The 15113-nt window shown below is 41.2% G+C and overlaps 1 protein-coding gene across 1 annotated transcript in view; it reads right to left on the bottom strand.

Annotated features, from left to right (window-relative positions):
- The window catches only part of BCL9L (BCL9 like), a 188173-nt gene that overhangs the window by 42945 nt on the left and 130115 nt on the right, over positions 1-15113 (bottom strand). The window contains exons 6-7 of the mRNA XM_053691308.1: positions 8606-10571; positions 851-1015 (exon numbers count right to left, since the gene is read on the bottom strand). Of these exons, the coding sequence (XP_053547283.1) occupies positions 851-1015; positions 8606-10571 (2131 nt within the window). The remainder of the gene's footprint in view (positions 1-850; positions 1016-8605; positions 10572-15113) is intronic.

Genomic DNA, 15113 nt, shown 5'->3' with positions numbered 1-15113 from the left:
TCAACACCGCCAAAAGATATATCCCATATTATTGGAAACAGTCTACCCTCCCAACTCTACAATTTTGGCGGGATAGAGTGCCCACCGCCATAGAACTGGAACAATACCGTTACACTAAACTACATAAAATAGAGGACTTTTTGTCCATCCGCCTGCTTTGGGAGGAATACTTAAATTCTTCAAAACTCACTGCCGTTCTATATCCTCGTTAATGAGACTCATCAACTTTCCCTTCCCCTCCACTTATAACAATAACTACTAGGAGATACACATAACACAGACCTCTTTAGGAACTCATATTTGTCAATATCTATACCTTTTTCTATACCACTTGCACATAGATTCAAAGAGTACTGAATACAAATTATATCTTTGCTATCCACAGCAACATAGATATTTTTGGATTTGTTAATTGTTTGATTGTTAGAAAGTTATATTAAAACATGTCAAGTTATATGTATATTAATTAACTAATTTGTGAACTGTCCTGCTTATCTGCTGCCTATTCTGCTTGTCTGAACTTATATATGGACACCGAATGTATCCATTTAGCGACTAAATCATATTTGGGACAATTCTCTATAAACAAGTCACTAAATGAGAGTTAACTGAATGTTGGAGGCCAGTTTTGAGAAGGAGCAGCCATTTCTAATCTTGCTGATGCTTCATATCTTTTACTGCCCATATTTATTCCATACCATTTTATTTCACGCTTGACTCATTTTCTCTCTTAACCCTTACTGCCCATAAAGCTTTGGTCTGCCATATTATTTCCAGCCCCCTTCATTTCCCTTATTTGTATTTCCCCACTTCCATTTAATCATCTCTTCTAAACAGAACTTGCTTTTACCCTGCTGGCTGACAGCTTGTAGAAACATGCGCTCTGAAAGAAGGTCCTCATCAGACGTGCCTATGGTTTTCATGGCATTGTGATAGAGTGGTCTGGTGCTTGGCATGGCATACTTAGACATCTGTGACATCATGAGGGATAAAGGATTCTGTGAGGTGGCTCCATCTGAAATGTAGAGAAGCAGGCACGTGATATGTTGTAGAGATACGCACAGTCTAATCTAAATACATCTCGGCACAAATCACTTCAAAATCATTCAGATGTGTTGGAAAATAAAAATAAACATTTCTTAGATTAATGGTTGCAAACTAACTTCCCTGCCTTTGGGCTGATGCAGGAATAGTGAACACAAATATTAATCTCCTTACTAAATATTAATGTCTTACTAAAGAATATTTCAATGGGAAGCCTGACAACATATCTTGTAAGCCTGGAGGGCAATATTGTTTACCCATGTCTGTTCTCTGACAGTTTCCTCCTTTGAATATCTCAGTATCTTGGTAGATATTGACATGAGGCTATTAATTTTAACATTTCAGTGAAAGACAGTTTAAGATTATTGCAGCTTTAAGTGCGTAGCTATAGAGATAAATATACACACATTTATATAATATCTTCTGCGCACACACACACGTATGTATGTATGTATGTATGTATATACATACATATACACACATATACACATTTATATATACACACACATTATATATATATATATATATATATATATATATATATATATATATATACACACATACATACATACATACACACAGTATATTTTTTTTAATTTTTTTTCATATATTCATTCAGCAAAACTGTTTGCACTCACTGTTTATTTCATATCAAACATGACGTTTCAGGGTCATCGTTCATTATATACAATATGTACATACAATGTTGCCTATGTTTACACATTGTTGCAAAATAATAGTAAAATTGAGCTTTTTACTATTATTTTGCAACAATGTTTACACATTGGCAACATAGTCCACGGATCATCTTAATTATTAATGGGATTCAACACCCAAGCTAGAGTACACAGATGATACGGGAATGACAAGACAGGTAACCTAAACGGAAGGCACCACTGTGTAAAGAACCCTTTCTCCCAAAAGCGGCCTCAGCCGAAATAAAAGTATCAAATTTGAAGAACTTTGAAAAAGTGGGAAGAGAGGACCAAGTTGCAGCCTTGCAAATCTGTTCCACAGAAGCTTCATTCTTGAATGTCCATGAGGAAGCAACAGCCCTTGTGGAATGAGTCGTAACTCTCCCTGGAGGCTGCTGTCCAGCAGTCTCATATGCAAAACGTATAATACTCTTCAGTCAAAAAAAAGAAAGAGAAGTAGCCGTAGTCTTCTGTCCCTCACGTTTTCCTGAGAAAACCACAAACAAAGAAAAGACTGCCGAAAATCCTTAGTTGCCTGCAGGAGAAAACCTTAAAGCACGGACCATGTCCAAAGTGTACAGAGATGTTCCTTCTGATAAGAAGGATTAGGACACAAGGAAGGAACAACAATCTTCTGATGAATGTTCCGATCAGAAACAACCGTAGGAAGAAATCCTAATGTAGTACATAAAACTACCTTATCTGAATGGAAAATAAGGTAAGGAGACTCATACTGCAATGCCGAGAGCACTGACACTCTACAAGCAGAGGAAATAGCAACTAGAAATAACATTTTCCAAGATAACTTAATATCGAAGGAATGCATAGGCTCAAACGAAGCCCCTTGAAGAAGTTTAAGAACTAAATGCAGACTGCATGGAGGAGTAACCGGTTTGAACACAGGCCTGATCCTGACCAAGGCCAGACAAAATGATTGTACATCCGAAACATCCGCCAGATGTTTGTGTAACAAAATAGATAATGCAGAGATTTGATCCTTTAGGGAACTAGTCGATAAGCCTTTCTCCAAACCCTCTTAGAGAAAAGACAACATTCTAGAAATCCTCTACTCCATGAGTAGCTCTTGGATTCACACCAAAGAGATATTTACGCCATATCTTATGGGAAATCTCTCTAGTTACAGGCTTGCTAGCCTGAATCATAGTCTCTATGACCGAGTCAGAAAAACAATGCTTAGACAAAATTAAGCGTTCAATCTCCAAGCAGTCCGCCTCAGAGAAACTAGATTTGGGTGAAAGAAGGACCCTTGAATTAGAAAGTCCATCTTCAACGGAAGTCTCCACAGTGGTAGAGATGACATATCCACCAGATCCGCATACCAAATCCCGCAAAGCCAAGCAGGAGCAATGAGGATCACTGATGCCCTCTCCTGCTTGATCCGAGCAATGATCCTAGGAAGAAGTGCAAACTGAGGAATTTGGTATGCTAGATTGAAGGTCCAATGGACCTCCACAGCATCTATCAGTTCCGCCTGGGAGTCCCTGGACCAGTATCCCGGGAGCTTGGCAGTCTGTCGAGATGCCAAGAGGTCTACTTCCGGCTGACCCCACCTGAGAATCAAGCTGGAGAACACTTCCGGTTGGAGTTCCCACTCCCCCGGATGAAAGGTCTGCCTGTTCAGAAAATCCGCCTCCCAGTTGTCCACCCCTGGAATATGGATCGTCGAAAGACAAGAATGGGCCTCCGCCCACTGACTTATCTAGATTACCTCTGTCATCGCTAAGGAACTCCTCGTTCCTCCCTGATGATTGATGCAAGTCACTGAAGATATGTTGTCCAACTGGAACCTGATAAACTGGACCGAGGCTAACTGGGGCCAGGCCAAAAAGAGCATTGAAAATCGCTCTCAGCTCCAGGATGTATATAGGAAGAACAGACTGACTAAGTCCAGACTCCCTGAGTTTATTAGGGAACCCTAGAAGGCTGGCGTCTGTTGTCACAATCACCAAAGATGGTCTGCGAAAGCAGGTTCCCTGGAAAAGATGATCCAGAGATAACCACCATTGAAGATTCAGAATCCCTGGTCTTCTGCTCTAAATGTATTCGAGGAGACAAATCTGCATAATCTCCATTCCATTGCCTGAGCATGCTTAACTGCAGAGGTCAGAGATGGAACCGAGCAAACGGGATGATGTCCATTGCCGCTACCATCAGCCCTATTAACTCCATGTACTGAGCCACTGATGGCCGAGGAGTGGACTGAAAAGCTAGACAAGTATCGACAATCTTTGATTTCCTGACTTCTGTCAGAAAAATCTTCATCGATAGGGAATCTATTATGGTTCCCAAGAAAATTACCCTTGTATTTGGGACTAAGGAACTCTTATCCAAATTTACCTTCCGACCGTGAGATCGCAGGAAGGAAAACATTTCCGTGTGGAATCTTGCTGATTGTAAGGATGGCGCCTGGACTAGTAAGTCGTTCATAAAGGGCGCCACTGCAATGCCCCGTAACCGAAGCACCACCAAAAGCAGTACCAGAAGTTTTGAGAAAATTCTAGGAGCTGTGGCAAGACCGAAGGGAAGAGCCACACATTGGAAGGGTTTGTCTAGAAAAGCAAACCTTAGAAACTTTAGATGAACCCTGTGAATGGGAACATGCAGGTACGTGTCCCTTAAATCCACTTGACATAAATTGACCCTCTTGGATCAAAGGGAGAATGGAACAAATAGCTTCCATCTTGAAGAACGGTACTCTGAGAAATTTGTTTAGATTCTTGAGATCTAAAATTAGCCTGAAGGTTCCCTCTTTTTTGGGAACTATGAGCAGATTGGAATAAAATCCCAGACCCTGTTCCTGAACTGGAACAGGAACAATCACTCCCATGTTGGTAAGGTCTCTTACACCTTGTAAGAACCCCTCTCTTTTTTTTATCTGGTCTGCAGACAATCTTGAAAGCAGAAACCTGCCCCTGGGAGGCAAACTCTTGAATTGAAAAAGTCTGAGCGAAGCAGGAAAGTCTAACCTCTACAAGATCCAGTCCCGGATCGGGGGCATGCCCTTCATGCTGTCCTTGATTCAACAGCTGGCTTCTTGTATTGTTTTATCTTATAACAAGATTGATTGGGTCTCCATGTAGGCCTAGTCTGTTCCTGTTTGGGGACAGAAGAGGAGAATTTCCCTTGAAATTTCGAAAGGAATGAAAATTGCTGTCGTCCTTTTTGTTTGTTTCTCTTATCCTGAGGGAGAGGATGACCCTTACCTCCCGTGATACCGGGGATAATTTCCGTCAGGCCAGGTCCCCTTGTAAGAAATAGCTAAAAATTTAGACAGAGGACACATCCACAGACCAAGGCTTTAACCATAATGCTCTGCAAGCTAGAACAGATAAACCCGGAATCTCTGCTCCCAGACTGATAACTTGAAGGGAAGCATCTGTTAAAAAAAAAAAAAAAAAAAAAAAAAAAAAAAGGAATTAGCCAGTATAAGAGCTTTTATCCTATCCTGGGCTTCATCCAAAGAAGTTTCTGTCCTGAAAAGATCAGATAACGCCTCCAACCAATATGACGCCGCACTAGTGACGGCAGCAATGCACACAGCATTTTAAGCCCTGATGTACATACATCTTTCTCTTATCCTGTAAGAGAATAGCAATGGTACTGGCGGAATCACCCGAGGTAGCCAAAACCTCCTAAATTAACAATTGGAAGTGTCTTCCCCTTATAGTTACAAGGAAGAAACATTCAAAATAGTAACTATTGAATCCATCATCCTAAATGATTGAAAATCTGTCCTTTAGTACTGTTTTCTACCTCGCGGGAAAAAACAGATAATGCATGAAATGCAGAAAAACTCCAGGTGGAGTGTGAAAGGAAGCGCAGGGCACTGCATGTGGGCCATAAATCTTTGGGACACCATATGAGAAATTGTGGCATAGCTTGTCCCTTGTCATAAACTCCTAAACAGTAAAAGTCTTAGTAGGAGTAGGTTCAGACAGGAGTGGAATTTTTAATAAAAATTAACACATGAAAACCGTTACTGTATCTTTAAATTTTAAAATGTAACATTTGTTTTTTTCTTTAAGTGTTAAAGTGAATCTTTATTTCATTGAGGAAAGAAATGACTGTATATGTACACAAGTAACTTTAGTGTAAAAAAACTCCCTTTACCGCTCATGTTGACCCAGCTGAGGAGACAGACAGTCTCTCTACGCAATCCAGATGCAAACTGTAGCGCTGTTCTTAAGCGCAAGCACACAGACCAAAACTCCTCCATTCCTTCCATAACCGGATGTGTGAGGAAGGAGGTGCTGTCTAAAAAGTGCAAATTCCAAGTTTAATTTCCTCCGCTCCTTCTGATAACATGAAGCGCTAGGAAAAAGGAAGGTGCGCAACTACATTGGCACCACTGATAAGCTCCGGCCTTCGTGGGCGTTCCACAGCCATCTCCCGGTCGCCATTATCTAAGTATAGCCACCGGGAGCAACGAGAGCTAAACAGAAAAAAACCCTCACACTGAGCTTGCTCAACTGCTCATCGGAATTTAACAATATGAACCCCTAAACATGCTTCAGTTTAACCAGTTGTTTTGTCATAACAGAGAAACCACACAATACTCAGCCTCAGCATGTAATCTCCTGGTCGGCTATTATTAGTATGAAACCGCCGGGAGATGAGTCATATCGCAATCAACCCCAGTGCCTGCGTTCTGGCTGCCTTACAGGGTCCCCTTCTCTCTTTTTTTTTTTTTAAACATAAAGAGTATCTGAGAAACCCTTAAACCAGAGCCCAAAGCTCCATGAGGTCTATTTTTTAATAAAAATAATAAAGCGCCCCAAACTTTTTCTGAGTTCTTTCCTCCTCCCAGAAAAAAAGTCAGCACTTACCTCATCTTCTGCCTGGCAGCAAGGCAGTTCTCAGGTGTAAGAGGTCCTCTCCCTCCCATGGACCTGTGAATAAACGAAAGTCCTGAGTAAAATGTTTCAGGTTTTCAGGGTAAGGGCAGCATCAAAATATGGGAGGCGCAGTGAGAATTATGTCCCACAAGTTCCCATTGCTCTAAAGCCACCAAAAGCTCTACTGTAGAGACTGATATGGACTACGGCTACACCCTAGAACAAAGCAGCACACTCTGGCACTACTTTAAAAATAATAAACTCTTGATTGAAGAATCTATACTAACACCTCACTTTACCTCTTCCTATCACTAACGTAGGCAAAGAGAATGAATGGGGTGGGAGGGAAGGGAGGAGCTATTTAACAGCTCTGCTGTGGTGCTCTTTGCCTCCTCCTGCTGACCAGGAGGTAAATATCCCATTAGTAATTAAGATGATCCGTGGACTCTTCGTGTCTTAAAAAAGAAATAAAGTGAAAATGAAGTGTTCGTATAAAAGTTCAAATGGCCAATGAAAAGTGGTAAAAAATGAAGTCCTGAATAGTGTCCGTGAAAAGGATAAAATCCTTGAGGGTGTCCTAAGTGGTGTGGTACCAGCCTTAAAGGGACACTGAACACAAATTTTTTCTTTCGGGATTCAGATAGAGCATGAAATTTTAAGCAACTTTCTAATTTACTCCTTTTATCAAATTTTCTTCATTCTCTTGGTATCTTTATTTGAAATGCAAGAATGTAAGTTTAGATGCCGGCCCATTTTTGGTGAACAACCTGGGTTGTTCTTGCCGATTGGTAGATAAATTCATCCACGAATAACAAAGTGATGTCCAGAGTTCTAAACAAAAAAAAAAAAAGCTTAGATGCCTTCTTTTTCAAATAAAGATAGCAAGAAAGAAGAAAAATTGATCATAGGAGTAAATTAGAAAGTTATTAAAATTGCATGCTCTTTAAGGTGTGCCCTTTAAGGCATGCCCTTTAAGATGTCTTGAAAAAGGCCCTGCTATGGACTGAAACATGTAGACTGTACATAAGGATGCTTGTATTCTACCCCGGGGAGTCAGTTTCATTAGACTCACTTTATATAGCTGTTTTTTTGCATGTTTTTAATTTATTCTTCACAGGTAGAGCACGCTTAGGCTCATCAATCCCATGAGGTCCACACCTTAAGGCCGCTACCATACCACTTAGGACACCCTCAAGGATTTTTTCCTTTTCATGGACACTATTCAGGACTTAATTTTTTACCACTTTTCATTGGCCATTTGAACTTTTATACAAACACTTCATTTTCACTTCCCTTTATTTTTTCACCTTGCCCCAGGACGGGCACCTTCTTTATTGAGAGCCTATCTCATTTGTTTATACCCAGGTATTATTATTATCCTGTATATATGATTGATCTGCCCATGTGTGGTCAGATTTGTTATGATTAAATCTTTGTTTTTAATGTTTTTTGTTATAAGGCATAATTTCATATCCTGATGGTCTATTTTTTTATTATTTTTTAAAGTTTTTATTGCTTTTACCTAACTAACCATTAGTACACCCCTTGATTAGTAACTTTTAGCGCTCCTATTTTTGTCCCTTTATCCTCTATATGTTTGGGCTTTGTGTTAGGAAGTCCGCCCCTTTAGTGAGCGTGGTTACTTTTATTCAGGTGCAGTCATTTACATTGTCTTACCTAGTATCTCTCACTTTGCATATGAGATGTGGCCCTCTTAGGTGTTTCTGTTTAAAATTAATTGATCTGTCTGCAGTCTCTCTCTAAATGGTGGGAGTTTATTTTTGCTTTATATAATGGCACGGTTTTGTTTCACACACTTTGTCTGAGAAAGGGGCGAAGACACCGAAATATCAACGTTTGCTAAGAAATAAACACTTGTAAGAAAATCTAGTGAGTGCAAGCTGTTTTGCTGAATAGATTATTGAATTTGCTAGCACCCTGGTGTATAGTGATACTGCAGAATGTATGCCCACCCCCCTCTTGCTGGAATTGACAAATTGGACACTGTACCTTTGGGAGATGGGATCCATCCTGGAGAAGGTATGTTTATCTGAGGTGACTTCAGCCTTCTGGGGGAGCCACTGGGTGAGCAACCACTTAAAGATGAGCTCAGGACATGTGGAGAACCAGGTGTATTGGATATGTGTAGGCCAGATATCTGACTACCAGATTTATGGAGGGGTTTCATGTTGCCAGTAGAGGAGCTCATAAGAGGAGTGTTATTAACCTGCACAAGTTTTGGTGACTTGAGATGGTTCATTGCAGGAGACTCTATTTGATTGACATTAATAGTCAGCTCACTTGGTCTACGGCTAAAGCTCCTGTTGGCAGTCATGTGGACTGTCTCCAAGCCATCTGTATTAGAGCCATGTGCAGAAGATGGAGAAATATGGCTAAGCTTAGTTGGCCCGCCAATAGAACTAAGCTCTGATCCAAACCCATCCCTTACCATCTCTTGCTGAATACCAGGATGTGGTCCCTGTACTTGAGGAAAGCCCTGTTTGTCAAGGCCATTTTGGGCCCTTGTTATCCTCATCAGTTCCTCTGATTCAAAACTGCCCTGGATACCCATCAAGCCCCCATTGGTCCTGGACTTCTGAAGTATGTGCTGATGGGGAGCCATTTGAAGATTTAGATTCATGTTAACACTCATGTTCATATTTAAGTTGCCACTTCTTCCTATGGGGTCTGAATCTCTCAATGTTTCTTGCTGGACAAGTTTGGGGTTCACCATGCCATGAGACCCATCAAAACCCATGCCAGGTCCGCCTCCCACACTGTCTGCAGTGAGTAGCGTAGAACTTTCTTGATGGTGAGGAACCACCATCTCAGTTCCTTTCCCACTGGCCACTGAAATCTGCCTCTGCATGGCCAGAGGCCTCTTTTGTAGAAGCTGCTGTTGTAAAAACTCTTCACGAGCATAATTGTTTGCAAATCGATCTAATCCCCCCTTATCTGGCATTCCAGATTGAGAGAATCCTCCCAGTCCACTAGTCATAGAAGGTACCTCCTCAACCCAACTGCCTGGCCTCTGTATGATACCCATGGAGTTGATTGGTACATTTTGCATTGCTCCATATCTAGCAGGGAACCTTGGACCCTGAGAAGTCATACCCCCTGACCTCAAAAGGCTAGGTTCTTGACCCTCCAATGTTCCTGGCGAACAGTTTCCAACCCACTGTTCCCCAGACTTGTTGTGGTAAAGGGGGGGCAGCCCTCTAAGTACCAAATCTGGAGCGGATCCGCTAGGGATAGACACACGTTCCTCCTTCCTTTGTTTTTCTACATAATATTCCTCCTGCAGCTTTCTCCATGCAGCCTGCTCTGGTGTGAGACTATCATGGCCAAACCGATGCATCATGAGACTTAAATGTTGCCCCATTTTAAGTCCATACTGTGGCCCACCTATTTCTTCTTCTGTTCTGGGACCACCCAGCCTCTGTGTCTGTGTAATCATTGACTGCAAGGGTTCCTCATATTTCTTCACTGATTTTGGAGGGTTCACTGAAAGTGGGGGGAGAGTAGGTTCATCACCCAAGCTTGATGTGTGCTTTTGTAAGGGTTCATTAGTTGTTCTGCTACTCAAAAGTAGCCTTTCAATGTCCTGTAGAGTTTGGAGAGAACGCTCTCGATGTTCAAGCTTCTCTCTAGAAAGAACTTTTTGGTCTGGTGTTATTTCATCTCCTTGCTGTGAGTCTCCCTCCACTGGATTCTCAACTGATGCCTTGGCAGTGGGCTGTGGGGGAGAATTGGAGTGTCCACTGTATGGGTGACTACTGCCATTGTCCACTGGGTGGGGTGTTATCTCCTTGTTTACTTTCTCTGGATCTGCATCACATGGCAAAGTAGAGGGAGGTGGCTTGCTAGGAGAAGGTGTTGTCTGATGGGCAGATTTAAGCAAAGCAGGAGGTGAAAAACTGGAAGCTTTGGTAGCCCCACTTGGATTAGGAGACTCTGAAGGTTTCTGCAGTGTGTTCTGGAAAACAAAGCAATTCAAATTCATTTTTAATTCTTAATTCTTACCAGTTTATTGAAAAGAAAAGTACATCTGGTTAGTTTTAGCATATTAACAAAATAAAGATTTTTTTTATATATATATATAATATAACAAGCAAAACAATAATCAAATATGTGAAAGGCCCCCCTGCTGAAACATTAATATATATAAATATATATATATATATATATATATATATATATATATATATATATATATATACACACACACACATTCATTTTTCTACTTATTACACTAGCACCCTGGCAGCAAGTAAATAAGTGAGAGTGCACATCCCAGCTGTATGTATATATACACACACACATACATACATACATACATATATATATATACACAGACACATATACACACATTATATATATATATATATATATATATATATATATATATATATATATATATATATATATATATATATATATATATATATAGAGAGAGAGAGAGAGAGAGAGAGAGAGAGAGAGAGAGAGAGAGAGAGAGAGAGAGAGAGAGAGAGAGAGAGAGAGCAGAATTATTAGGTAAGTTGTATTTTTGAGGATTAATTTTATTATTGAACAACAACCATGTTCTCAATGAACCAAAAAACTCATTAATATCAAAGCTGAATAGTTTTGGAAGTAGTTTTTAGTTTGTTTTTAGTTATAGCTATTTTAGGGGGATATCTGTGTGTGCAGGTGACTATTACTGTGCATAATTATTAGGCAACTTAACAAAAAACAAATATATACCCATTTCAATTATTTATTTTTACCAGTGAAACCAATATAACATCTCAACATTCACAAATATACATTTCTGACATTCAAAAACAAAAACAAATCAGTGACCAATATAGCCACCTTTCTTTGCAAGGACACTCAAAAGCCTGCCATCCATGGATTCTGTCAGTGTTTTGATCTGTTCACCATCAACATTGCGTGCAGCAGCAACCACAGCCTCCCAGACACTGTTCAGAGAGGTGTACTGTTTTCCCTCCTTGTAAATCTCACATTTGATGATGGACCACAGGTTCTCAATGGGGTTCAGATCAGGTGAACAAGGAGGCCATGTCATTAGATTTTCTTCTTTTATACCCTTTCTTGCCAGCCACGCTGTGGAGTACTTGGACGCGTGTGATGGAGCATTGTCCTGCATGAAAAACATAATTTATGCTTACCTGATAAATTTATTTCTCTTGTAGTGTATCCAGTCCACGGATCATCCATTACTTATGGAATATATTCTCCTTCCCAACAGGAAGTTGCAAGAGTCCACCCACAGCAAAGCTGCTATATAGCTCCTCCCCTAACTGCCATATTCAGTCATTCGACCGAAAACATGCAGAGAAAGGAAAAACCATAGGGTGCAGTGGTGACTGTAGTTCAAATGAAAAAATTACCTGCCTTAAAGTGACAGGGCGGGCCGTGGACTGGATACACTACAAGAGAAATAAATTTATCAGGTAAGCATAAATTATGTTTTCTCTTGTTAAGTGTATACAGTCCACGGATCATCCATTACTTATGGAATACCAATACCAAAGCTAAAGTACACGGATGATGGGAGGGACAAGGCAGGTACTTAAACGGAAGTTACCACTGCCTGTAAAAAAACCCTTTCTCCCAAAAATAGCCTCCGAAGAAGCAAGGTATCAAATTTGTTAAATTTGAAAAAGTATGAAGCGCAGACCAAGACTCCGTCTTGTAAATCTGTTCAACAGAAGCCACATTTAAAAAAGGCCCAAGTGAAAACCACAGCTCTAGTAGAATGAGCTGCAATCCCTTCAGGAGGCTGCTGTCCAGCAGTCTCATAAGCTAAATGAATTATGCTTTTTAACAAAAAGACAGAGAGGCTGCTGTAGTCTTTTGACCTCTCCTCTGTCCAGAATAGACAACAAACAAGGTGAACGTTTGATGAAAACTGTAGTAACTTGTAAGTAAAACTTTAAAGCACAAACCACGTCCAATGTTGTGTAATAGACGTTCCTTCTTTGAGGAAGGATTAGGATACAAGCATGGAACAACTATCTCTTGAGTGATGTTCTTGTTAGATACCACCTTAGGAAAAAACCCAGGTTGGTACGCAGGACTACCTTATCCGTACGAAGGCCCAGATAAGGAGAATCACATTGTAACACAGATAACTTGGAGACTCTACGAGTCGAGGAAATAGCTACCCAAAAGGAACTTTCCAAGATATAGATTGATATCTATGGAACAAAAAAGGTTCAAACGGAACTTCTTGAAGAGCCTTAAGAACCAGGTTTAAGCTCCATGGTGGAGCAACAGTTTTAAACACAGGCTTGGATCTAACCAAAGCTTGACCAAATGCCTGAACGTCTAGAATACCTGCCAGACGGTGGTGCAAAAAAATAGACAGAGTAAAAATCTGTCCCTTTTAAGGAATTAGCTGACAACCCTTTTCTCAAAAACATCTTGGAGAAAAGATAATATCCTGGGGATCCAGGCTTTACTCCATGAGTAACCCTTGGATTCATAACAATCAGATATTTACACCATATCTATGTTCAATTTTCCTAGAGACAGGCTTTCATGTCTGTATTTAAGGTATCAATGACTGACTCAGAGAAGCCATGCTTTGATAACATCAAGCGTTCAGTCTCCAGGCAGTCCATCTCAGATTGATTCTATTTAGATGGTTGAAAGGACCCTGAGGTAGAGGGACCTGTCTCAGAAGCAGAGACCGTGATGGAAAGGATGACATGTCCACCAGATCTGCATACCAGGTCCTGCGTGGCTACGCAGGCGCTGTCAAAAACACCAAAGCCCTCTCCTGCTTGGTCTTGACCTCCGGAGGAAATCCCACTCCCCCGGAAGAAAAGTCTGATGACTTAGAAAATCCACCTCCCAGTTCTCAACACCTGGGATATGGATAGCTGATAGACAAGAGTGAGTCTCTGTCCAGTGAATTATTGTAAGACTTATAACATCACTAGGGAACTTCTGTTCCCTCTTGATGGCTGATGTAAGCCACAGTCGTCTATATTGTCCGACTGAGTATGATGTACCTCAGAGTTGCTAACTGAGGCCAAGTCTGAAGAGCATGGAATATCACTCCCAGAATAGTTATTAGAAGGAGGGTCTCCTCCTAAGTCCACTATCCCTGAGCCTTCAGGGAGTTCCAGACTGCATCCCAACCTAAAAGGCTGGCATCCATTGTAACAATTGTCCCATCTGACCTGCGGAAGGTCATACCCTTGGACAGATGGACCCGACATAGTCACCAGAGAAGAGAATCTCTGGTCTCTTGGTCCAGGATCAACAGGGGGACAAATCTGTGTAATCCCCGTTCCTCTGACTGAGCATGCATAGTTGAAGCGGTCTGAAATGTAGACGTGCAAACGGTACTATGTCCCTTGCCGCTACCTATTAAGCCGATTTCATTCATGTACTGAGCCACAGAAGGGCGCGGATGGGATGAAAAACACGGCAGAAATTTAGAAACTTTGACAACCTGGACTCCGTCAGGTAAATTTTCATTTCTACAGAATCTATCAGAGTCCCTAGGAGGGAAACCCTTGAGATTGGGGATAGAGAACTCTTTCCTTGTTCACTTTCCACCCATGTGATCTCAGAAATGCCAGTACTACGTCCGTATGAGACTTGGCAATTTGGATGTTTGACGCCTGTATCAGGATGTCGTCTAACTAAGGAGCCACTTCTATGCCCCGCGGCCTAAGGACCGCCAAAGCGACCCCAGAACCTCCATAAAGATTCTTGGGGCTGTAGATATCCCAAAGGAAAGAGCTACAAACTGGTAATGCCTGTCTAGAAAGGCAAACCTGAAAAACAAAGGTGATCTTTATGCATCACAATGTGAGGATAAGCATCCTTCAAATCCATTGTAGTCCTCTATTGACTCTCCTGGATCATAGTTAAGATGGTACGAATAGTTTCAATCTTAAATTACGGAATTCTGAGGAATTTGTTTAAGATCTTTAGATCCAAAATAGAAATGAAGGTTCCCTCACCTTGGGAACCACAAACAGATTTGAGTAAAAACTCTGTCCCTGTTCCTCTCTTGGAACTGGATGGATCTCGTACACAATGTAAGAATGCCTCCTTCTTTATCTGGTTTGCAGATAATTGTGAAGGTGAAATCTCCCCTTTTTTTGGGGGGGAATCTTTGAAATCCAGAAGATATCTCTGGGATATAAATTCCAATGCCTAGGGATCCTGGGCATCTCTTGCCCACGCCCGGGCAAAGAATGAAAGTCTGCCCTCTATAGGATCCGTTACCGGATAGGGGTCCGTTCCTTCATGCTGCCTTAGAGGCAGCAGCAGGCTCCTTGGCCTGCTTATTTTTGTTCCAGGTCCAATTGTCTCCAGACCGCCTTGGACTGAGCAAAAATTCCCTCTTGTTTTGCCTTAGAGGAAGTGGATGCCACACCTGCCCTGAAGTTTTAAAAGGCACGAAAATTAGACCTTTTTTGGCCCTTGATTCCTATCCTGAGGAAGGGCATGACCTTTTCCTCCAGTGATATAAGCAATAATCTCCTTC

Source organism: Bombina bombina, chromosome 8 (genome assembly GCF_027579735.1).
Source record: "Bombina bombina isolate aBomBom1 chromosome 8, aBomBom1.pri, whole genome shotgun sequence".
Taxonomy (NCBI): domain Eukaryota; kingdom Metazoa; phylum Chordata; class Amphibia; order Anura; family Bombinatoridae; genus Bombina; species Bombina bombina.
The sequence above is the reverse complement of the archived record's forward strand: the minus strand, read 5'-3'. Positions and strand labels throughout refer to the sequence as shown.